General features: G+C 46.7%; 1 protein-coding gene across 3 annotated transcripts in view; it reads left to right on the top strand.

Moving 5' to 3' along the window:
- The window catches only part of LOC311213659 (uncharacterized protein), a 169,884-nt gene that overhangs the window by 10,868 nt on the left and 137,459 nt on the right, over positions 1 to 21,557 (top strand). For all 3 annotated transcript variants that reach the window (XM_084293803.1, XM_084293802.1, XM_084293804.1), the window contains exons 2-4: positions 2,510 to 4,655; positions 10,002 to 10,140; positions 12,614 to 12,735. In XM_084293803.1, coding sequence (XP_084149929.1) covers positions 2,577 to 4,655; positions 10,002 to 10,140; positions 12,614 to 12,735 — 2,340 coding nt within the window. In that variant the 5' untranslated portion in view covers positions 2,510 to 2,576. The remainder of the gene's footprint in view (positions 1 to 2,509; positions 4,656 to 10,001; positions 10,141 to 12,613; positions 12,736 to 21,557) is intronic.

The raw sequence follows: 21,557 nt of genomic DNA, 5'->3' as shown, positions 1-21,557 counted from the left end.
CCTGTGAGTAGGTACATGCAAACAAAGCACGTTACCAACCATATTGTTAGGACTAAAGTTTTCTTCATCCCTAATTTCAGATCTAGAAGCCAAGAAGACAACCACTGCAGGAGTTCAGAAAGCCCATTAGGGAAGCTGTCAATTCCAAAGGGGTGTTCTGGCTTCAGGGATTCAAAACCACTTCTTGTTTTCTTTTGCCCCCTGGCTTTCTGGCTACACTCAACCAACAAAATGCTTTAACGCATTTAATGCTTTTTACCCCCTAATTTTCTAACTTAAGGAAGCTTACACCTTTACACAGAAAATCTCTATCTCTCTCTATATAACGCAGATCACACTAATAGAGATACACTTCAATTTATACCATCTCAGACTAGACATTTATAGTCCATTAACTCTGTTGGTTTTCAATTTCAAAGGCTCTGTTATTCCAGTTTTGCACAGCTGTGGAGGAGCAGCTTTCACTTGGCTGTAACAAATCCACAGGTCCATCCCCCTAAGCTTCACAGCAATATTTGATCTTAACAGCACCAGGTATGGTCCTTTCTGCTTCTCAGTTAGGGGTCTTCCCTCCAGGTTCAGGTAAAGCTAATCTCCAGGAGAAGAGGAGTGAACCGGTGCAGGTAATGGGATTGGTGCTGTTACTAGGAGGTATCTGTGGATAAGACTCAAAGTTTTTGCTAAGAAGGAAAGAAAATCTGTAAGTGTTTGGTTCACAGTTACATGCATCTGATCAGGCTTCCCAGCCAAATTCCCAGCAGAAGGCTTCCCGTGCAGTATTTCAAATGGGCTTGCTTTTTCCTGTGCCCTGGGAGTTACCCAAAGCCTGAGTAACACTGTTGGTAAAACCTGCATCCACTTAACAGTGTCTCCTGGCACAGTTTCCTTATTTGTCCTACCAAAGTTTGATTCATTTTTTCTACCTTGCCCCTAGACTGTGGCCTCCACGGGGCGTGTAACCCCGGGATTACTTCTTCCAGCAGAACCTTACTGCTTCAGTGTCCCAGTGTCCCTGTTGACCCACCACCCAATCGAATCTTTAACACAGTTTATAAATTCAGCCAGTTTAATTTCCTTGTTGTATTTTCTGAGGTACTTCTCGATTCCTTCCTGGTAGGTCATAGATTTATAGTTCCACCTACAGCTGCTCGTATGGCTGCCTCATCTGCTTTTCCATCTCCTCCTGCAGTGCCTGAATTGCCGCTCTGATGCGCTTTATAACGTATCACTGCTACTTCCTTGGGCTTCTGGACCCCTTCAAGTAGTTTGTTCACAAGCTCATTCCCACTTTTAATTGGGATGCCTTGTGAGACAACAGTCCCTCTCCTCTCCTCTAAGGCTCCCGTGAAGGCTACTAATAAAGCATTCTGTGCAGAGGTATTGGATGTCACTGAGTTAAAATAACTAGAGGTAGGAACATCAGCTGATGCTAGTAATTAGTTAATTTTAATGGCGTCAGTAACTAGTTAAAATCAACTAATTCACTAATTAAAACTGGAGGAAAATGCAGAGTTTTTGTGTTGTCAGGTCTGTGTCTCTGGGGCTGTTCCCTTTCTTGGCCCTACTCTTGCTTCCCTTTGTTGTCCTGAGAGTGGGACTGGGAACTGGGGGAATTCAACCCTGACGGGTACCTGGCACACAGGTCTGTGTGCTGCACAGGTGGACAGCAAGCCCAGGGCCACATCAAGAAGCTGTAGCAGTGAGACAGGGCAGGTGTACACCACGGGAAAGGAAGGCTTATCATCTGCATGCGTGGGAGTCCAAATTCCCTCAGAGAGCTTGGAATGGTTACCATTGCTGTTGTATATGGGGTACTTGTGGGTTTCATCCTGTTCACTTAGGCTGAAACTCACTTGATGGGAACGTGTTTTTGTGTAGCGTTGGTGGCCAAGCAGCTTTCATTTAGCAGTCCAGTTCCACCGAGGGATTTCCATGCTGGTGCCATAGCTGTAGTAGGAAAACCTGGCTTGAATATTCCATGAGGTTTTTTGCTTTTGAATTTATTTCAGAATTACATGATTTCCAGGAAGAGGCTCATCCTGGCTTTTCTTTGAATGTGCCTGCCTTAAGAGAGTGAACTCAGTGGGAGAGCATTGTCGGTTCCTGGCAGATGGGGTGGGGGGACAGGACAGTGACACGCACAGGGACACTTCACTGTAATTTCCTCTTTCTCTCTCTGTCATGTACTCCGATGTGTTGAGAGTAGTGGCAATTTGCAAGACCTACATGTGCTTTATGGTGTTCTGTGTGTACTTTGTGGTAACTTCATTAATGCAGGAAGTTTATTCTGATCACTAAATCTTCAGGCACTTAAATCAGCTTTGAGTTGCCCTATACTTTATCCGGTTTGGGAGCAAAATTCAATGTCATTGAAATCAGTGGCAAAGCTACCACTGTTGCTGGGATAAGATTGGACTTGTGCTGTATTAACAAATATGTGTTTGGAAAAAAAAAAACAAATGACAAAACTTTCTGATCCTAATTTTATTCCTTTGTTCTTTTTTTTAAGTCTTGTGAAGAAAACAGTCTAAAGACAATTCATGTGTGACCCCGACCGCAACTTATGAGCCAGAGCAATGGAATATATAGACAGCTACCTGGATACTGCTCCAGATTCAAGTAGATATGCAAACAGAATTTCCAAGGCTGAAGTGGGTGGAGAGAGTATCAAAATAGTGAAACAAGATCGTAATGAGCACGGCATCTATGGTTATGAAGTCCCCAGTGAACAGGAAGAAGAACCCACGGATGAGAAGACCAAAGTCAAGAAGATCTGGAATTCTGTTAGGCAAAAGAAAGGACCCTCTCTTAATAAAACGAGACCCCAGTCCATGGTCATACTAGAGGATACCTGTAAGGCCTCAAAAGAAAAAAACTCACCCTTCGGGGATGGGGTGAAAAAGCCAGCAAGCTCCACGATGCCTAATATAGATTTCAGAGGATTCGGAGAAAAGGCTGCTTGTGCCACCAAGAAGCAGGACAATTCAGCCAACTTGCAAAGAACATTCATCAAGGGGATTAAGAAAATGGGTAAAAATCAGAGGCTCTCTCGCTACTCAGGTTCAACAGCCATTGAGTTGAAAGATGTTGATGCCAATGAAACTAAATGTCTCAGGGATATTATTGTCCCCAGTGAAGAGGATTGTACTAACTACCATAAAATACGAGCTAGAAAGAGCAAGTCTTTGAATTTTGAAAACTTTATTAAGAGTCATTCAGATACAGAAGGGGAAAATGAAAAGAGGGGTACTGTGCCCCCACGGGAGAGCAGCAGAAGAAGAAGCTTTCAGCTCTTCAGATATACGAAAGAAAATTCATTAACTGGCAGAGGTGATTTAAAGCTTCCAGATGAAAGAGTTGAAACCAATTTCCAGAACTTAGGAAATAAAACTTACCATTCCACTTCTTCTTTGTACTTTGATATGAAATATGAAGAGATTTTTAGCCAGCAGAAGAAATCAATCCCCGTATCCAGAGCCCCTTGCTTTCTGGGAGTTAAGAAGTTATTCACCAGTGTGGCCAAGGCAACTCGGAAGCTGCGAGGCTCCTCAAAATTGTTTTCACCTGATGAAGAAAGGTCTTGGAGGAGTTTCCAAAGCAGGAGACAGGATGCCACCTCCCAGAGAGAGGACTTGGATATGGAGAATGAGAGTGCAAGAGCTTCCACCAGGGTGGGAGCACATCTGCAGTCCCCAGATTTAGGCACGTTCAATAATCAGGGCTGTGAGAGCTCAGCATGTAAGAAGTTCGTGCAGCATTGCACAGCCACAGAAATGTCTCAAGACCTTGGCTCCTCTGTCCTGGACAGTGAGCATGATTGCTTTAACAAAACACTGGGTTCTTCCTTTGGGCCAGAACCGCCTGTCTCCCAGCTGCCAGAGCTCTCAGGTGACTCTGTCACTGTGCTAAATGCTGAAGAAACCTCTAAGGATGTAACTGAAACTCCACAGGCAGATTTGATGAAAGGACTTGAGGACTTGCTCCGTCCTGTGGAGCACGAACTCTTGGAGAGGCACTCTAAATTACAAATGGACAATGAGCCACAGTCTGAAGATCTTGCTGTGAAAAATCTGGATCCTGAGGAGCTGGGCCTTTCTCCAGCTGTTAGTGGTGACTTTTCTGTAGTGAACACCAAGGCGCTGATCCACCTGCCACAGGGGATTCTGCCTGAACTTGAAGCTGACGATGTGTCTTGTGCTTCGGTAGTTTCTGAAGAGGTGGCTTCATCTGCAGCTGCTGCAGAGGAGCTTTTGAAGACAGAAGTGGATATGCAAGACTCGAGAAATCCTGACTTGCCTTTGCAGGACATGTCTAGAGATGATGTGAAGATTCAAGACCTGGTCAGTACTCCGGAGAAAGTACAGGATGTGGGCATAGACGGGCCACGTTCTGAAGATCTTCCTGTGAATAATCTGGATCCTGAGGAGCTGTGCCTTTCTCCAGCTGCTAATGGTGATTTTTCTGTAGAGGCTTGTTCCAAATATGCTGCAGGTGAACAACTGGTTGTCATGCCTGCTGATCTCAGCGTGAAGAAGCACAGAGGAAGTTCAGCTGCAGAACAAAATGCCGTAATGCTTCATGACAAAGAATACTTTCACTGCGTTGACTACTGCCCTTCATTGTATATGACCTCCGGACTGTGCAAGGAAGGAGAGGTATTAGTAAACTTTTAATAACGTTTTCCATAAGACCATATTGTTACTATACTACTTACGAAGATGGTTTGCACCTGAAACCAGTTTTATATCTTGGAATTTTCAGTTAATTAGACCATCATACAAATGATGACAGTACATACACAGCATTTATATCAGACTTAAAGGAGGCATCTGCCTGGTATTTGCCTGGGCTGTTAGGGTTAATCTCTAGAGCTGCTCCACTTATGACTCTTTGGCCATTTCGTATCAATGCCTTTAGAAGCGGGCTGTAACAGATGTTCATATATTTCTAGGCACTAACTTTAAATTTTCTTTCTGCATTTTGTTCATTTGAAGTAGAAATCTGCAACAAGAGTGCTTGCTTTTGGCAAATTTAGAACTTTTAAGTCTGGAGCGAACAAATGGCATTCCTCAATTGCACTACGGTCCTTGTGTTTTCTTACCTAAAGGAGTAGTATTGGTGGTGGCAGCTGATTTTTATTAGGTGATGCGTGTTACACTGCCACATCTAGAATGTCATGCAAAGTCCTGGCATGTAGTGTAAGAACAGAAAAGAAATTTGGACCATATCTTGTAGAGCTCATCGTTTCCCTGGAAGATCTAAATGAGCTCTCCCTTCTCCAAGCCTGTCAGAAGCTATGTGGCCTCAATGAATTGGTGCTGAGCCTGTGGCAGAAAGGCTTGCTTAGGAGCTGGGTGTATGATTTGAGTAAAATGCTTTCCTAATGTGACTACGTGCTGACTTAGGGTCCGGTCAGAGCTGCCTTGCATCTGCTTCTACACAAAATGACAGCAGTGGTAAATACCTAGCCCAAAGTGAAAAGTCGGTAATGGCGGTGGCTCTAATTATGGCAGTGTATTCCCATTTGTTAAAAACGAGTCTTTTAAAGCCGAATTGTCATATTGTTGAAGTGGACATCACATTTTGGACTAGGTTCTGGGTATTACAAATCTGTATTGTCCAGCTTGGTGATGCTAGGAAGCCTCTTAAGTCCCATGGATAGGGGAGTCATACGTGAAAAGGCCTCCTGAAGTCAGCAGGAGATCACAGCAAAAAGATCCCATCAGCTGGTTTCCCTTGGTCGACTAGATGGGTGATCTTATAAAAGAAAAATTAGTCAAACAGGACCTACCCCTCATTACCCTTACCCATGTTGGCTGGGACCAATGACTGCATTGTCCCCATTAACTTCAAGGATCATCTTCTCCGTAATTTTACCGGGCACTGATGTGAGACTGACAGGCCTGTAATTGCTAGGGTCTTCTTTCTTGGTACAACATTTGCCCGCTTCCAGTCTACTGGGACCTTTCCAGATTGGGGAACTTTTGTCTTCTGTGTAGCAGGAGACACTCATGCTGTGGCAGGCTCGTGAGTCTGTCTCAGGGCGGGCAGAGTATGCCTCCACCAGTCGATTTCTCTCTCTGACTCCCTGATGCTCCTCAGCCTATTCACCTCCTCCCGAAGCTCCACCACCAGGCCGAGCAAGTCTTCAAGCACCCACAGCACAGCTCCCAACACTGACAGGAGACTCGGGCACACCCTGCAGCCCAAGACCTGGATGGCCATGTGTTTCCCTGAGCCCTCCAGCTGGGTAGCCACGTCGGTGACTGTGGCTGGAGAGGCTGCAGGAGATGCAGAGGCCTGGTGGATACCATGGCCGGGCTCTTCACAAGCAGGCCCTGGTGACTCCCTCGGCTGCCTTGAGTGGCCTTGATGCTGGAAAAAAAGCCCTGCCCGCCTCGATCTCCTGCTCTGCTGCAGAATGTGTCTGCCCCGGAGCCGATCGCCTCAGCGAGAGGCCTCGAGTGCCTTCAAGAAGCCTGTCCTTGGGCAGGGTTTGTGGGGGATTTGATACCCGCTTTGTGAATGGCATGAGGAACAGTTGCAAAATAGGCACCTGGCTTTTTCGTAAGACATCCATTTAGGATTTGTAGGAACTCAAGGTTTCTCTGAAGCATGGTTTTGGCTCATTGTCAGTAGAGAGGTTCCCCTTGGCCGCCTCGGGGGCGCGCACGGGCACCGAGCACCGCAGAGCAGCTCCCTTGTGTTTCCCCTCTTGCAGTGAAGGCACAGGAGGCTTTTCTCTGCAGTCTTACTCTGCCCTCTGCTGTCTATTTGTGAAATACGGCTTTATCTTTTTAAGGAAGAAAACGCCTTATCTTTATCCCTAGGATTTTGATTTTTACCCGCAGGAGGTGTACAGTCTGCATCTGACTGCTGGCTGTTGTGTCCCCGTGGAGAAATGTCCCTGTTTGATTCTGAGGTGCCATTTTCTGGGGGAATTATGGTTGCTGGAAGAGTGCAAACGAGTTAACCCATCGGGATGCCGCTAAGGTGCTCCCCGCTGTGGAGCGTGCTGATGCCAAGCAGCCCGTACCGGTGGCCTGTGAGCAGGGCTTTTAGGGGGTTTTGTGATTTCTGGGCAAGAAGCAGCTGCACATTGCATTGCCATACATGGGAAAATGTGAAACTCGACCTGTGTGATGGGTCTAACTGGAGGCAGAGAGTTCCTGGTTGTGCACATACTAGAAGATGTGTTGGTAGTTTTGCCTTACTGATCGCTGAGGCACTGGGGGCAAACCCGGAGGTCTCGGATCCTCCCACAGCTTTGGTTTGCTTTTGAGCAGTTGTCACAAATGTCTTTTTGCAAGAGGAAGATGGAGCAACTTTCTTTTTCTGTGCTTGATGGGACTCTGCAAGCTCTGTGCAGCAAGTTCCCGTCGTGACCTGTATCTGGAGATGGTCTGTCTCTCTGCCACAGAACATTTGGGGAGCTGCTGCAGAAGTGTGCCTGATGAGGTGACTTGTCTTCTCCCTCCCTGCTCAGTTGAGTGACACTAACCAGGAAAATGTGTATTTCGGAGGGGTATCTTCAGAGCTCTCCTTGTCTCCTGGTTATCACCAGTAAGCTGCTGTCTCAGCCTACTGCTGCTAGCTGTGCTTATGAAAGAAACACACATTAAGAAATAGTGCTTTACTTTCTAAATCCTCCTGCTGCCAAAGGAGCACTGTACCCAAATCTGTAGCAAGGCATGATTTAGTTGCAGAATGCAGATTCTGTGTATTTATGGCCTTTAATACGGTTATATCTGACAGTCATCTTATTTTTAGAAGAGACAAAAACTCTGAGCTGTTCAGATTTTCCTGTTTGTAATAGCCACGAGGTGCTAGCAAAATCTTGAATTACAGCCTCTATTTAGTGCTATCTGTGGTGGGGTAGGGTGTTGTGGTGTTTTGTTTTTTATTTTTGGAAACATTTTTAGCAGTGTCAGGGAAAGGCAGGTCAAGTCTGCAAAGCCGATGGGATTTTCATGTATATAGAACCAGACACTGAACACGTGAATGACTGCAATTTCCACGTTTTCTTAAAATACTTCTCAGGTCTTACCTTCCTCTAGTTCCCAGCCTTGCAGGCTATCTTCTGCCACCCTTGGTACCATCACAGTGCTGATATGAACAGGGACTCGTGGGCATTGCTGGCCTCTGTGCCTAAGGGACTGGGTCCAGAACTTCCCCGTGTGGGAGGTTTCCTTTGGCTTTCTCCTCCTCCCCCCGTTACCCAGTCAAGAGAAGCGTCCTGGAGCACTGGACATGGTGCAGAGAACGGGAAACGCTCCTGAGAGGAACACAAAGGGCTGGCTGCCTTGGTGTGGCTGAAGCACGGCCCAATGCCGATGGTGCGTGGTGGATTTGGTAAGGAGCAAGGCCAGGCCAGCTTCAGGCCGTCAGCTGCATCTCCCCAGCCACGAGGGAAGCCATCACGAGAAGACATAGGGTGGGTAGGATGTATCTGAAAATTAGCTGTGCTTGTAAGGAGGCTCGATTCTACAGATACTGGGTTGCACGAAGGTCAGTGCGTTTGTATTCGACGTTTGTTAGCAGCTGAGCGATGCCAGGCTCAGCTTTTGAAGGAGGACAGCCTGCAGGTCTGAGCTGCTCTTTCGCAGTTACATATTCCACCAAAGTAATTAAAATCCATGTATACGAAGAATCCTTTCTCCCTCCAGAAGGCTCCCTCTGCCCTGCCGATGACTCCAACAGCACAGCAATAGCAGCAGCGCTGCTCTGGTTATTCACCTCCTGTCCTCTTCGTAGGCCATCTGCAGGCTTCTGCTTATGGAGCCGGGAGAAGACCTTAGATGACCTTTGGCAGTGCCTGGAAGGGAGAGTTTTGTTAAGATTTGGGGGAATTAAGAAAGTGACATCCTGGTACTAATTTAATTCGCTCTTACAGATGTAATTCACAACAGATCTTATTGTCAGCAGGACTCCTGAGTGTTGCAGGAATTGTTCTTGATGGGTATCCCAGCTTTATTCGAAAAACTTGTGACTTTTATTTCTGTAGTGGGACAGGCAGATCCCATTACTGTTCTGCTGGACAGGACGCAGCTGAGCAGATTGTCCTCCTAAAGCTCACCATTGCAAATTCATTGCTCTACTCATATGTGCTTTAAGTGGTGGAGGTGTTTCTGCAAAGCGCTCTCTCTTGTCCCATTTTCCGCTTCTTATTGCAGAGCGTGGCCATACGTGGAGGTCAGTGGTAGGTGATGGGGCACAGTTAGCTGTCATCTGGCAAAAAAAAACCCTGATGGGAAGAGTCTCTTTTGCTGCTCTAGGCCACCAAAGGGTGCCTCTCATAGCTCAGTTCAGGAGTGCCAATTGAAGCAGCTCTCCAGCTGTCGAGTCCCCACCCTCCTCTGGATGCACTAACGGGCCTGAATGACGCTGAGCAGCCTCACCTGGGGCCTCCACCCCGCACACCCATGGGCTCAGGAGCCCATTTAAGTCCAGCCCTGGGTGCTTAGTCCTTCATTTAGCCCTGTAGCATGTGTGCTGGTCTTTAGCACAGCCACAGTTGTGTCGTAGGCATCCACAGACTGTGCTGGGCTCGATGCCCACTTGGGGCCTGATTTCCTAGCTCAACCTTGGAGCTGTCTCACTGGGGCTGATCTGCAAGCTGGCTACCTGCTTTGACACCACAAATGCACCTGATGATCTGGAGGCTGTCTGGCCCTGGTCACCCTCTGATGCAGATGTCTTCATCATGCGTTACTCTCAGAAGTGCCTTGGGGGCTCGGTGCCGCTGGAAGTTGTTGGGACTTGAGCACCGTGAGCTGCGTTCAAGGTAGGGAGCCCTATGCAGGGAGAATTTGGGCAGCCCAGCCCCGCAGCCAGCAGGACTTAATCTTTCAGTAAAAAAACATGACAAGGGTACAGACTGCAGTGAGGAAAGTCTAAGGTGTGTGTCACTGTCTTGAAAAAAATAAATGTATTATTAAATGTGTGCTTAATTCCGAGTTTAACACATTGGTAAAATTCTTCTCTGACCCTTTTCTTGCCAGATGGTGTCTTCTACTTCTCAACTGTCCGTGCAAATGCCTTCCAACAATGTCGCTATGGAGAGATCTTCCTCCAGTTCCCTGATCCAGAACATCATCAGGGAGATGGAGGAGGCAGAGAGGATGTTTGACAAACCACGCTGTGAGTAGCTTTGCAGTGCTTTTCCTCCTGACTTTGTCTGTTTATCCCATGCATCCTGCAGAGTCAGCCAAGGCTACAATGGGTTGACAAAACTCACAAATGTGGCTTGTATCCACTCCTGTTACAACCCTAAAGCCTGGTGAGAAGGCTCTGATAGCCATGTGCTGTAGAGTTTCTTTTCTTTTTCCTTGTATTTTTAAAGTCTTTGAACACACTGCCTATAACCTGGTTATGAGAAAATGAGCAGTTTGGTGCATAAAGTGTAAAAATTGTTCACAGACTTCTGTGCAAGTTTTAATTTGGTAGTTTCTTCTTAGCTTTCTGTCCTGTTAGCAGGTTCTGTTGTGAATGCTCGCCATTTGGAGGTGGCGAGTGGTGGTGGATGCTGAGGTTGCAACTCAGGTGTGATGTTTGTTTGGAACAGCAAGAAATGATTTTTTTTTCCTTCTGGGTACTCTTCCTGATCAGGTAGAGAATCTCGTGAGCCAAAGACTGAGGTGAGCTCTCCTCTGCAGCACTTGATTAATGTAATTATAATTTGTCCTGCTCAAAACAACACTACAGAAAGCATGACAGTGTATTTGCTGGAAGCGTCTTGTTTTGGCAGGTAAACAGGCAGATAGCTGAATGGGTGACAAGATTTTGTGAACCTCTAGTTAAAAAGCCCGATAATTACAGTAAGAAAATTATTTCTTGAAGGGATGCTGCTAACACTAAGAATCCTGTGCTTTAGCAATGGGCAAGTACGGGAGCGCTGCCAGACTGTGCTGGCATGGCTTGGGAGCACCCAGGGGATCCGAGCAGTTAATGGATGGTGGCAGCACATCAGGGTGAAGGAGAGCTGGAAGGGAAAAGGCAAAGCGGCGCCTCTTTAATTGATGGCTCTTCTGTAGGGGCGCAGGGAGCAGCACAAGCATCTCTCCAAATGTGATGGTTACGGTGCTTGCACATTGCTCCCGAGTGCTACCACGTCGGCGCCTTTCTTCTGGAGCCTGCCCGCAGCCTCTTGCTGTAACCGGCACTTGCACTGCAGCTTGATTTCCTGCGAGTCCAGAAAGTGAAACGCATGCTGCTAAAAATAACAGCAGGGTGCCTACGTCAGCATTGCATTTAGGAAATAGGTCTCAGCGCCATCTCTCTCCCAGCAACGCTGGAAGAAAATCAGGATTGCTGCCCACCCAGCCGTGTCAGGGCTGAGGCAGGGTCCCAGCTCTGCTCTGCTCTCTGCTGCTGTCCTGGGCCGATCGGAGTCCCCACCGATGTCATTTGGGAGCAGAGAGCTTGCAATAAGCATCCGGGGAGCATATGCTTTGGCCATGTGAGGTAAAGGTGACCCAAATCGCAGGAGCAGAGGTCCTGGGCTGTGCATCACCACTTCCCTAAAGCCTGGCACCTTTTTTACCCTTTGCTGTCTGGTTTCAAAGCCCTTGGGACTGACACAGTCTGGAACTTGTGCTGAGGTGAGAGGTGCATCCAGGGGATGGGAACACCCGTGGCAGCATACATGTATATGCACGTACATCTACCTCGTGCACTGCCCCGACCCCATGTGCCTGCTGGCAGGAGCTGGTGCTGGCAGCTGCCGTGGGGCCTCCAGCTCCTTCCTCCCAGTGTCTGTCACCCCAGCTTTGGGGAGGGAAGGGTTTGAGGTCTAACCTTGCCAGATGTGGGAGGGAAAACCCAGTCTTGCACAGAACGACAGCTTTACCCCCAAAAAGAGAAGGATAGGATGGGGAGCTGAAAATCTGGGATGATTAGAAAAGTAGAGCTGACTTTTGAAAGGTGAACTGGCAGCCCCCCTCCAGCATTTGCCTTTTCTTTACAAGCTGTTTTGTGCTTGGGTATGTACCATCTGTAAGGCCAAGCTGGGATTTGGTGTAAATGGTATAAATTGCTTAAGGCTAGATCAGGATTGCATCTGTAAAGGATTGGCCTGAAATATTTAGGATGAGAAGCAGACATTGCTTTGAAAAACAGCTTTTATGGACTGTTGTATTGTTGTTTTCTGCATGGATTCAAGAAGCTGTATCTTTCTCAAGATATTGCATCATGTGGACCACAACGGTTGTAAAGCTGGGATTTCTGCAGAGGTACTGTTAGCAGTTATGACCCAAAGAACGATTTCATTTCTAATATCAGTGCATGAAGATGAGGCTCTTGTGCTGCCGGGAGAGCATTCTGGCTTCACACCCAGCCTGTCTGACCCCACCTGCTTACACCACCTCTTAATTTGGCTCTCAGCTCTTAGTTTGTGCCTGCATTTTTGTAGTATCCAAGCTGCACTATTTTTCTTGTATCCCAAGAGCACTGAATAAAGCACCTAAATATACTCTCTGCTCTCTTTTTCTAAAGAAGAGGTTGAATGAGTCTCTTGCAAACAATTTTGTTTCTTTCATTTAAAAGAACAGCCTCCGCCCCCAGCCTGAGCTAAAGCACACCATTTATCTTTTGTCATTTTTTTTTCCCCCTGTAGATTTGAAACGGAGAATTGCTGAGAATGATCTGCCTTCAAAGACTGTGGAGGTGTACAAGAACAGTAACAGTAGACGTCGATGGACCTTATTCAGGCATGGAACTGTGAAGCTGAAGTATTCGGTAAGGTGTTCGTTGAACTATGCCTCTGCCTGCTTCAGGGATGTTATATACCTACTGCATCTTTAACCTTGGAAACTAACAACCTGCTTTACTTACAGCTTCCTGAATCTGCGGCTCCTTTAGCCACTGCTGAGCTTTTTTTTAATTTCTATTAGAGTTGTATTATAGCAATATTAATATTTATTATATGCATATATAATATTTATAGAATATTTATTATAGCAATACAAGAATAAGTGCATTAACCTTTCCCACCAGCCTAGCTTCCCTCCAATGTAAATCAGAGGCTTTATAGTCTGATGGAGGCACTGGGCCTCCCATTTCTTTGGCTGAATGTTCCTTGCAGGTAGAGGGAACTGTGATGTTTCAAAACTGCTTATAGGTTTGCTCTGTGGTCTTCATGATATATTTTCCCCCCTTTTTTGCCACGTGTCCTTTGGATTTGTTACTGTTGCCAGCACCGTCTCTGTGACAGATCGACTTGACTGATTCTTTTCAAAGTGTTTTGCAAATACAGGCACAATCCACTTTGTTTTTGTTTTTTTTTTTAATTTATTTTTTTGTTAATGTTGCTGCTGGCTGAGGAAGTAAAAGCTGTTGTGGGCCTGGAGATGTCCATGTCTTTCTCTGGAAGCTGAAAAAAAATCGGGAAAAAATAGCAAAAAGTTGTAACGTTTGTTTGATGTGCTTCCTTGTTTCTGTGTGGGGTTTTTTATTGGTGCCATGCTGAATGTTTGATGTCCGGAGGCCTTGGTTATTCCATGGGAATTGATATCACTTGGTGTCATTGGGATTGGTATCACTTGTGTCTGACTTCACTGGTTCCCAACATATAAAACTCTGGATAGTGCAAACCAACAGAATTGCTGGCTGGCATCTAGTGCAGTGCACGGGAAGTTCTCTAGGGAATAGGGCCGAAAAGGTTTTGCCTTTGTTGTTCCTCTAGGCAGTGAGACCGACTTCTCTGGCCTGCTTGTGTTGGGTGTTTCATGGCTTCCAGGGATTGGAATACCTCTGGTATTTCAGTCCTTTGTGGCTTTCTGGAATGCCACCTTACATCACCTCTGTTTTCTCTCCTGATTTTCATGGGCTGAGATACAAGGTAGAGGGCAACAGACAAGGAGTTCATTCCTTTCTTTTCTCTCACTTCTGTTTGGGTCCTTCCCCGTTTCTGAAACACAACTGCTTCTTTCAACTTGAAAATGTTATTCTGGTTATAGGGTTGTTGAACATCTAAGCTCCTGGAAGGTAAAATGATCCAAATCTAGTAGGGCTGTTTGTCCTCTGGGCAGAATAAAGAAGGGCAACAATAATATTCCTGTGGAGTTGCTGTTACAGCAATAAATTGCTCTGCCAGCCCTATCTTGGAATATCATCAGGTGTGTTACAAACATTTCCGTGTTCAGGACCCAGTGCTAACTAGTGCTGAAGACCCCATGCATTGCTGGGACAGAGAATTGGTTTTGGGTGCTGATTGGGATGAGTTCGGGGACGTGTTTGGTGCTGCCATTAGGCAGCTTGTTGCTCAGCCTGAATTACAGTGGACAGGCTGGTGTGCGATCTGTGCTGGGCTGTATAAATCAGAGTTACCGTGTTAAGCGCTGCTGGAGTAGGATATATAAATGTGGTTACAATAGCAGTGCTGGAAAATTCATCCTTCGCCTCTGCCCCACGTTGAGTGAAGATGCATGGGTCTGTAAATCAGCACTTTGCTAGAAAGAAATTTCTTCTTTGCCAAGATTTATAAACTTGAGATAAGATTTGTGAGCTTGGGTATCTCTTACTGGGTGCATTCATTGACAGCTGAAGACCAGTCAGGTGGCAGAGCTAGTACAGAAAGATTTATACTTCCAAACCAGAGGCCAGGCTTCTGGAGAAACTGCTCGATTTCCATTTTGGTTGGGAAAGTGTGAGGTGGAGACAGCAAGAGGGGACTGCCAAAGCATTAGGCTTGTCTTAGGGGCATCAGTGCCATCTTGGTACTTGGAGAGGTGTGGGTGGGTGTGCAAAAAGAGCATTGGTATCACCACATGTCATGCAAAATGCAAAGTTGTTGTTGAGCAGCTGCCTTGTGAACCCCAGGAGGCTGCTTATTCCTTGCTCTGTGTAAAGCCCAGGTTTTGGTTTAAAAAAAAAAAAAAAAGTATAAATATATTTTCATTTCTCTTCTAATTTCAGGCAGCAGGGAAAAAAATAAATGAGGTCAAACTGAGTCTTTTAAAAGCTTTCGGTATTTGTTAAGTAAGCTTTTTTGCTTTATATGCAAAGCATTTTGGTTTGGTGCTCTGGTTGCTTGGAGCCTTTGCTTTGCTGGGAACACTTTGACACAATCAAGACCAACTTGCATGGGACCTCGAGGTGCCCAAGAAATCGGCAGACTTTGCTGCAGCAGGAAACAGAAATGCCAAAAAGTACTCCCCAAAGGCTCTCCTAGCTCTGACTGGGCCCTTGGCATCTATCACACCTTGGTGATTAGCAAAGCCGATGGCAAACATTCATGTTCTCTGCTGCTGTTCCCCTTTGTGTCTTGTGAGCTCTTGTACAAGGGACTGAAGCCCAAATTTATGTGCTGGAGGAAGCCAGAGTGCGATTACTTCGAATGGAAACTTTGCATCAGAGCCAGCTTCTTCGACACCCCCTGTGCTAACGAGAGGCTGTGCCTGTCCTGTCCTTAGTGCTCTCCCCAAATCATCAGCTGTTTTTAGAGGCTGCCTTTGGTGGATGTGTGAGCCACATGCGCCAGTCCTTAGCTGCCCAGAGCTAATTCCCCACAGGCACGTTTGTGAGGAATGGGAAGTCCAAGCAATGTGCAGCCTGCAAGAGGTCGGAGCAAAGGGAAGGTTGGTTTGGGTTCTCGTGCTCACCCTGTGCTGCAATGAGCAGGGAATGCTGCTTGGTATTCTGCACCAGCTCTTCTGCTTTCTATTTTTATCTCCTGGCATAATGCTGAGTGAGCAATTTGTTCGGTGGGGTTGTTATTATTATTTTTTTCCTCTCTTTGAAATGTGTCCTGCACCATGTTTCTCTTGGCTCGCTACTTTGGGGAGGAAGGGGTTGTGGAAGGGATCACAGACTGCTGCATTCTGCTACGTGAGCTGGATGTAATCGTAGTCATTTCTCAGCCCTTCTGTCCACATGAATAGGCTGATGGAAGAGCACAGTCCCGTGGCTTTCCGGGTGCTAATTAGTTGAAATATCAGCGCGTTGATGATGAGAGGTTTATATGCACATAAGGAGGGCTGCCAGGAAAAAGCAGCCTCTTTTAATTTCCCTTCCTTCATTTTAAACATTCAGTACTTCTGCTGCCAGGGTGTGCCTGATCTGTGTGTTTTCTGGGGTTTGTTTTATATCGTGATAAACCTATTCTACTGCTGTACTTAACGGTGCTCTGAAATCTTTGTTTTTTACGTTACTTTCCTCCTGGAAGCCACTCTTAGGCATTTGTGAATGCTTTTACCAGTTCTGAAAACCTGTCCGTGCCTAATTGTTAAAAGAAAAGATAAAAAGAAAAAAGAAAGACTTGATCATTCAAGGTGGACACAGCAGTTCGGACCAAGCCGGCAGGTCCCGGTGCCCCTGTCCAGGCGCCTTGTGACTCGCTGGCGAATGCTTCCCGTGTGTCTGCGTGAAGCACGCCCAGCAAGGAGCTCTGCATTAGTGGGATTTGCAGCAGTGGGCAGCCTTTTAAGCACCTGAGGTCTGATGCATCTAATCTGATTGAGTGTTTGAACTGCTCAGAGCCCAGGGAGCATTGAAGGGATGTGGATAGTCTCCGGTGAACCCTAGGTCATCCCTAAACCCATTTGCGCCCACTTTGTGTGGATGCTCCGTGCTTTGGACTTGCTTTCTGGTGGCTGTGATGGAATATTAGTGCAAAACACACTTTAAGGTTCCTACCACCAGAAGTGAGCAGTTCTTATAAACTTACCATGCTCTGGTTATTTTGTCTTGCTTAGCAGAAACGTGCTTATTCAGAGCTGTGTTTCTGTACGGAGCAGCGCTGGGGGAACACGAGCCTTGGTTCCTTCGGCGTTACCCCAACAGCACCATAGCCCAGGTGTTTCCCCACCAACCTGGGGACAGACAGGGCTTGGGTGATGAATCCTTACAGGAAGGAGAAACTTTAAAAGCAGGAACACTGAGCTTTGGGTTGCGGGTTTCTGTTCTAGGTAGCACAAGAGAGAGACTTGAAGTTCCAGGCTTAGAAGAGGTCTCTCAGCTGCTCAGAGGTTACACGTAAGCCTGTTCAGAAGAATCTCATCTTCCAGTTTGTGGTAGTCTTTAAGTGCAAATGAACCTCGGGGAGTTTTCTGTGCCACTTCAGGTGGTAGGTGCTGCATCCTACGTGGTTTTAAATGTGTGTAGAACAGTGACTGTACATAATCGCCTCTTCTATAGTTCAAATTAAGCTCTCTGCCCTCATCTTAAATACCAGCCTGGAATTGATCCTTTTCTCCATTGCTCGGTAGTTCCACCTTGATTGCTCTGCTTCAACTCGTTACTCAGCTCTGTCACCGTCTTTCACTCTGGGATATGGTTTATACAAAAGAAGCCTTAAAGTAAACTCAATTAGTGTTGCATTGCTAAAACCTTAATGACATTTCGCTTGGCAGCTCAGTGTGGTTTGCCCTTCCCCAGTGCGCTATGTTCTCAATAAAGCAAAGTCCGTGGTAGGTGTAGCATGAAAAATCTCTGAGTAAATATTGGAACAAATGCTTCTGTAGTGCTTCCTAGGCTCTGGCTGCATTTGTGACTCAAGGCCACTGCAGTGTCACCAGCATGTAGCTGAAAAGGAGCTAAATTTGGGAGGGTGAAAGGCAAAAGCACAGTCATAGCTTCAGAGTCTCCTCTGTAGCTACAGAGATGTGGTTCTGCGATGTGCCATCACCCACGCAAGGTGCTGCTGAGGCCCCTGGTCACTGGGTAGGGGAGTACATCCAGTGAAATGCTTCCATAAAAAGCCCGACACAGCACGCCTGGACACAGCCTTGTGGTGCTTTGGCTGACACGTGAAGGTCGGGGGCTTTGTGAGGAGGGTGCAGGTGCTTTGGCTGGATTTCGCTCTGCGTTTTTAAGTCACGAAGCCGAAGCAGATTTTGGTGATATGTTGCCGCCACCCAGTACCAGTGGTAGCAGTAAAAGGTCTGGTTCTGTCCCTGGCTTTGTCCTAGTGGTTTTAGACCCGAATTGAACCAACTCAGGGTATAAAATTAACAGGATGAGAAGCTGCACAGGGAACTTGGATATTATAGCACTGAAACCACATGGTTTGCAACGAGCTCCTCGATGAATCAGGGGAAGCTTCACCTCTTAATGGACCATACAGAATATAGAGAATAATTCCCCTAATACATCTCTTTCAATTTCTAATGTGTAGGGAAATATATTATCCTGTTGTCCAAAAATGTTGAGAGATCAGTCTTATCTGAACAAGAACAGACATTTCGTGCTGGCTCCACCTGGTTTGATGGGGTCAGTGGTTGCGCTCCTACACGGCTGGAGAAAGGCTGGAAGTGTAGCTGGTTGCACTGTGGCTGCTACCAGTATTGTGCACTTTGCCATCACACCACCACCAGGAATTGCTGCAAGCCAGAGAAGACCTGATATCCTGCACAGCTGGAGTGGGATGCCGGAGAAGCAGGTTGCTCCAGGAGAGATGAGTCAGTACTGACTGATTGCCCTTTCCTCTTCTTCTCACGCCAAAATGTACACATCTGAAAGCAGAAATGCCTTCACCCCTGTTCTTTGTGTGAGGGGAACTCCTCAGTTCTCAGTCTCTTGACATGCTTCCAAATTTTTCGCTGTCTTTTGGCACCTAAGTGGGCTGCAGTCACGTAGTGGCCTCGACTGGCCCTAGAAAGAAGGGAAACGGCGAGAAAAAGGTAAATGAAAGCTTTTCCAGGACTTCGCTACAGCAGTGAAGTACTCAGGTCTCTTGGCAATGCAGTCTGCGTTCTTGGAGTCCCAGGGCAATTCTGACAAGAAGCTGAGTGCTGGGATTGCCTTTGTCTTGGTGGTGTTGGCTCCAGATGTGCAGGTGCGTGGCCCACTGCTGGCTCGAGTAATTTTGGGAGGCTTCTGCTTCCTGAGCTCTGCACTGTGAGGCTTTCAGCTCCACAGCACCTCTGTGAAATGGTTAAGAAGCGAATGCAGTCTTTTCCAAACGTGTAGGGTGTTTTTTGTCTCTGTCAGAACAGTGTCTGTCAGGTGTTTTCCCCGTAATTGCACCGCGTGGTGCTTGCTGAGCGATTCCCCGCGGAAATCCAGCACAGCACAGTTGGCCGGCCGCCGCTGTCAGCGAGGCTCCCAGGACGCAGGGTTTTGGAGCAGGGTAAGAAGGAGGCTCCCCGGCTCCTCCCGTCCCTGGCAGCTCGGTGATTTGCGGTGAGAAATCCCCTCCTCGGGATGGGGAGGGAGAGCTCTTCCCCCTCTGCTCTCCGCGTCCTCCCCTTGCTGCGGCGGGGTGCTGGAGGGGCTCGAGCTGCGTGTTGCTCGTTCGATTAGCCCGGGCAGGTTAGGAAGATGTCCAGTCCCACCTGTACGGTGTCCTGCAGGGATGAAGTTGTTACAGAGATGGATTTTGTCTGCTGCTGAAGAACCAGTGGCTGGATCTGTTGGCACACCTGCCTCATTTCCCTGCGTTCTTTATTAGGGCCACGTTTTTCTCTTGTAAGATATCTTTCTTTCATTTTTAACACTAGCCAAATATCAAATATTCCTCAGGAGAGGTCTGTGATTACAGCTCAGTTTTGACAGCTGAGAACCGTCCAACTGACGTATTTGCTTCATCTGAGATGCTATTTTCAGCTCCGCTGCTGGTTTCACCCTCAGTGACAGTCCGTTTGCCTTTCCTCTGGATGACATTTTGGGTTGAAGCGAGTTTGTTACAAGCCAGATCCACGGGAGGTCAGGCTGTATTGTTTTAAAACTCCATTGTGTAAAATGGTTATCTGCTTTTGTGAGGTTTTGCTGTTATTTTGATACTCTTTCAGGCAAAACAGAGCAGAATGAATCCCCTCATCCCAGATGGGCACCATTAAGGAATTTGGTCCATGTCTTCCTGAAGCATTTCACAAACCCTTCTGCAGAAATAATCTTTCCTGCCACTTGATTTTATTTTATTTTTGGGTGGGTGGTGGGCTTAGGATAAAGGCAAACTGAACTTTACAAGCTCTTTTTGGGAACAGGGCCTTTTCCAGCGCTAATTTTGCAAACTATTAGAGCAGGAGATTGGGAGGTGGGAACCCAGTTATGCAAACAGAGCCACGTCACTCCCGGCCAGAAATAGCTTTGGTGCATGTGCACTAAGGTGGAAACGAAGGCCTTGGGTGAACAGACAGCAAACAGCGATGGGAGGGAGGCGAGAGGGGAAGCTGCAGCCTTTTGTTTAGAGTCTCTCAGGAGGTGTTTAGAGAAAGTGTGTTTTCCAGAGGAGCAGGGTATTACTGCTTGCAATTTCAGTGGGATCAGTTACTGCCTTTCTTGCACAAAAAGAGAACTAGGGGTTTTAGAGAGGACAGTCTGTTCCCAGGGGTGTTAATCATTTTTAACATCCACGTAGGACATGAAGAAAAACTGGAGAATGGTTCAAAATTGCGCCTTTTGCCTTTTCTTTCTTTCTTTTTCTCCTTCTACCCAGTCCATGGCCAGCTCAATGCGTGCCTGTTTGCTCCTCCACTCCTGTGTTGGTCAGCCTGGCAGCTCCTTGCTGCTGGAGGATTTTGTGAAAATCTCACATCGACTTGGCTTAAGTCTTCCTCTGTTTTCATTTCAGCCTCACCCAGCACTGCAACGCCCTAAATAATTCGGAGAATGCTCTCCCAGCTATTTGATGCGTGCTCGTGAGCAAGCTGCCTTTCAGTTTTGCTGAGCGTTTGCAGCAGGGTTATGGCCCAGCATCCTTTAATTTGCTGCATGTTGCTTTCCACCAGGCTTAAAATAAACTTTATATTTTTTTTTCCTTTCTCCTGTAGTATTGCTACGCTGAGATCTCCCTTCGCAGTGATGTGTTTAATTGCAATATCTAGCCATTAGGAGAACACAGAGTGCTTCTGGCCCAAGATACAGTTTTGAGTAAATAAAGGAGATAAAATAGGAACTCCAGGATGGAAAATCCTGCTTGTAGGTGTGTAGATGTAGTTTCCATTGGATCAAAGCCTCTTTTTTTAATGAAGACTTGCAATTTCTTATCGTGCAATGCTTTTCTGGGATGAGCCGAGAGGGGCCTATAAAGCTGAGCAGAGGCTTGCCGACTCCTGTAATGGGCAAAGCGATTCCCAGGCCCTGTTTATTACCTATTCCTCACAGGCTTTTTTTGTCTCAATTAAAAATCTTGTTCAAATTATTTCTGTAGTCATCCCGAACTGCAAGCACTTATCAGACTGTCTTCCTCACTGTGTTCACGTAGGAGCTCTCTCTTTCTGCCCCACTTCTTTCCAAAGGTACGTATGATTATTTTTTTTTCGTGCAAACATCCGCAAATGGAGATTTTACTCTTTGGTCTCTCCACTCCCACCCTCCAGTTCTGTCACGTGCGTGTGTCTGAGAAGCTAAGGCTTTGGTGACACGAACCTTTCAGCTGTTAGGACTGTTTGCCTCCTCCATCCCGGAGTGTTTTTCAAGCACGGCGCTGTTTAGGCTGCGCCGGTTGAATATTGTGGTGTCCTAAAATAGCTGACCCCAGGTAAAAATTGGCTCAGCTACGCAGAAAGGGGAAGTTAGTGCTGATTTGTTGGCCTGTCAGTTAAATAAGAGCACCAGGATACTCAGTACTTTATATTTTGTGTTGCGGTGACAGCAACGTATCAGCTGTCTTGAACGTA

The sequence above is a fragment of the Netta rufina genome, assembly GCF_964035555.1.
Source record: "Netta rufina genome assembly, chromosome: 12".
NCBI classification, from domain to species: domain Eukaryota; kingdom Metazoa; phylum Chordata; class Aves; order Anseriformes; family Anatidae; genus Netta; species Netta rufina.
The sequence above is the reverse complement of the archived record's forward strand: the minus strand, read 5'-3'. Positions and strand labels throughout refer to the sequence as shown.